General features: G+C 42.6%; 1 protein-coding gene across 1 annotated transcript; it reads left to right on the forward strand.

Moving 5' to 3' along the window:
* Positions 1 to 225: 225 nt before the first annotated feature.
* Positions 226 to 2156, forward strand: LOC127339365 (ribosome production factor 2 homolog). The gene is made up of 4 exons (XM_051365225.2): positions 226 to 387; positions 772 to 990; positions 1509 to 1742; positions 1832 to 2156. Exons 1-4 carry the CDS (start codon positions 226 to 228, stop codon positions 1895 to 1897), a joined length of 681 nt encoding a protein of 226 aa, XP_051221185.1. The 3' UTR covers positions 1898 to 2156.
* Positions 2157 to 2571: the final 415 nt, after the last annotated feature.

Below are 2571 nucleotides of genomic sequence, written 5' to 3' on the forward strand. Positions count from 1 at the left end.
GGCGACCCGGGGGATCGGAGGCCGGATCCCCCGGGGGACGCCCAGCACGCCCCAACATAAATTTAGCTTAGTCCTAATGACTAGTAGTGCTAGCCTTGCTAGTTCGGATCCTGACACCCTCCCCTGGCTCGTGCCTTCCACGGGAATTCACAGCGCACAGCCGGGGAGTATAGCACCGTGCGAGACGGGCAACACCGTCCCTGCACGAGCGCTGCCCTGAAATTTATGCTGGAACAGTACGGTACCCCGGACGGCCGGACGAGGAGGCCATCCCTTTCCCTGCGCGGCTTGGGTTCGATCTTCGTCGGAGGAAGATGGTACGTGGTGATCAGGGTTCCCAAGAGCTTGCGCGCCAAGCGCGAGCTCCTCAAGCACGCGCCCAAGATTGTAAGCTCCACATCTCTTCCACCCTTTCTCCACGTGTTGCAAATCTATCTTCAGTTTACAGTACCTGAACATTATTTGACATGGAAGCATTGCTGAACTTGTCAAAGATAAAAGGTTGCAGTGAAAACTTGCCGAATTGTGGCTAATCGGAAACTTGTACTTTCCAGCAAGCCTCAAAAATTAGTGTCATGTAGTATCTTTGCAAGACTGTTTTCCTTTTGACTGAATCACGAAAGGTAGTGGTGTATTTTCTGGATAGGTGTCTAAGTATCGTGCAGATGATCACGCTAATCTTATTAGAAGGCTCTGCTTCTTCGGAACCTTCGATGTGAGGAAACCTGAAATAATATGTATGTTGACTTTTTCTTCTAATGCTTGTTCCAGGTTGAGAAAGGCAAGAAGATGCTTATCCTCTACGGTACAAAGACTAGTGCGGTTCTGAACTCTGTGCTGGCAGATCTTTTCCACCCGAAGCGTGACCATGCAGTGAAATACACCAAGAAAGACAGCATCATGCGATTTGAGAGAGGGGGTGAAACTTCTCCCGAGTTCTTCTCCCTTGAGTCTGAGTGCAGTCTTTTAATTAGTGGTAAGTTCCATTATGTTGGCTTAACCTGCAGTTCCACCATGTAGTTGGTGAAAAATGGAATTTCTGTTAACCCCAGAAAAAAGAATAATTGATGATTTGTGTAGCAAGTAAAATGACTTAGTTAGCTGAACAAAGAATTTATTAGCATTCATTTAAGACCTATTTGAAACTTTCTCACTTTCTGTTACTCCCTCCGGTCCTAAATATAAGCCATATAATTTCTGGCACGGAAATTAAGAAACGCATATTTAGAAAAAATTACACCATATTTGGCTAGGATTAACCGTAAGTAATTGCTGTGAGCTAATAGAGGACTTTGCATAAGATAAGTAAACCTAATCAAATCTCCAAAAATATTGTCCATACAAGTAGGGCAACGCAATAAACCTTATATTCTGGATTTTTTTTCAAAAAACTATATGGCTTATATATAGGAACGGAGGGAGTATAATGATTGGTTCGGTTGCCATCATGTATTTACAGAGTTTATCTTTTCCCCGTTTATAGCTGTAACTATTTATGCCTTTTGCAGTATGGTTCTCATTCAAAGATGAGGCCCACCAATCTTGTTTTGGGAAGGATTTATGATCACCACATATACGACCTTACTGAGAACTACAAATCCATAGAATCCTATGTATATGTTAAGAAGTTGGCTCCTAAGCTTGGAACAAAGCCTTTCTTTGCCTTCATCGGAGAGCAATTTGAGAGTGTTGAAGAGCTGAAGAATTCGAAAGAAATGCTGGTTGATCATTTCAATGGAGAGGTAAGCATTTTTATTTGTATGATCGTGTTTACGTGTAGGACATAAGTAATCTCTTGAGCTTCATAGTAACCTCTTTACTGTTGATATATGTGGTAGATAATCTGAACCTTGTTGGCGTTGATCGGATATTTGTCTGCAGAACTTCTTTTTTTTGAGTTTAAGGCAGTCGATCCTGCCACCCGATTAGATAGAATAGAATGTGTAATTACAGAAATGAACCACATCAAAAGGAGGGGGAGCGAGGCGGAGGCCGAGCGATCAACACGTCAGGATGAGGAGCGTCTGGTGGAGTTGATGAAGGAAATGGTGCTGGGCAGCGAGGAGGAGAATGCAACGAACGCCGGTGGTGGAAGGAGGGAGGAGCTGACGGTGATCTGCAGCTCCCACCGTTGTCAACTAAGTTGTTGCTTGATTGCCCAGGTTGTGTTAATAAATTTTACTTTATTATTGGTCGTGCTGAAAGTGTCATGGTTGCAGTGCTGCATTTTTCTTTAGGTACTACTATTCATACACTTCTGAATTCTAATTTGGGTGTTCAGAAGTAAGAGGAAAGCCAAATTAGAGCATTGCTGCTCTAAATGGTCAAGTCTCTGTATTGATATGGTTATCTATTGGTATCAGCTTTAGAGAAAAATATGTGTGAAATTAAAAGATGATTCGTGAAGTGCTGAGTTAAAGAAAAACAAGTGATACGTGAACATTAGAATTTTAAAGTCATCCTCTTGCAACCTGTAATGATATTGGGTTCTAAATTTAAAGGTGGATGTAAGAGGCAGTTTTTGTCGAATCATGGAAAAGGATGATTTCAACCTGCCCCAGAATGCTGCCA

Source organism: Lolium perenne, chromosome 3 (genome assembly GCF_019359855.2).
Source record: "Lolium perenne isolate Kyuss_39 chromosome 3, Kyuss_2.0, whole genome shotgun sequence".
Taxonomy (NCBI): domain Eukaryota; kingdom Viridiplantae; phylum Streptophyta; class Magnoliopsida; order Poales; family Poaceae; genus Lolium; species Lolium perenne.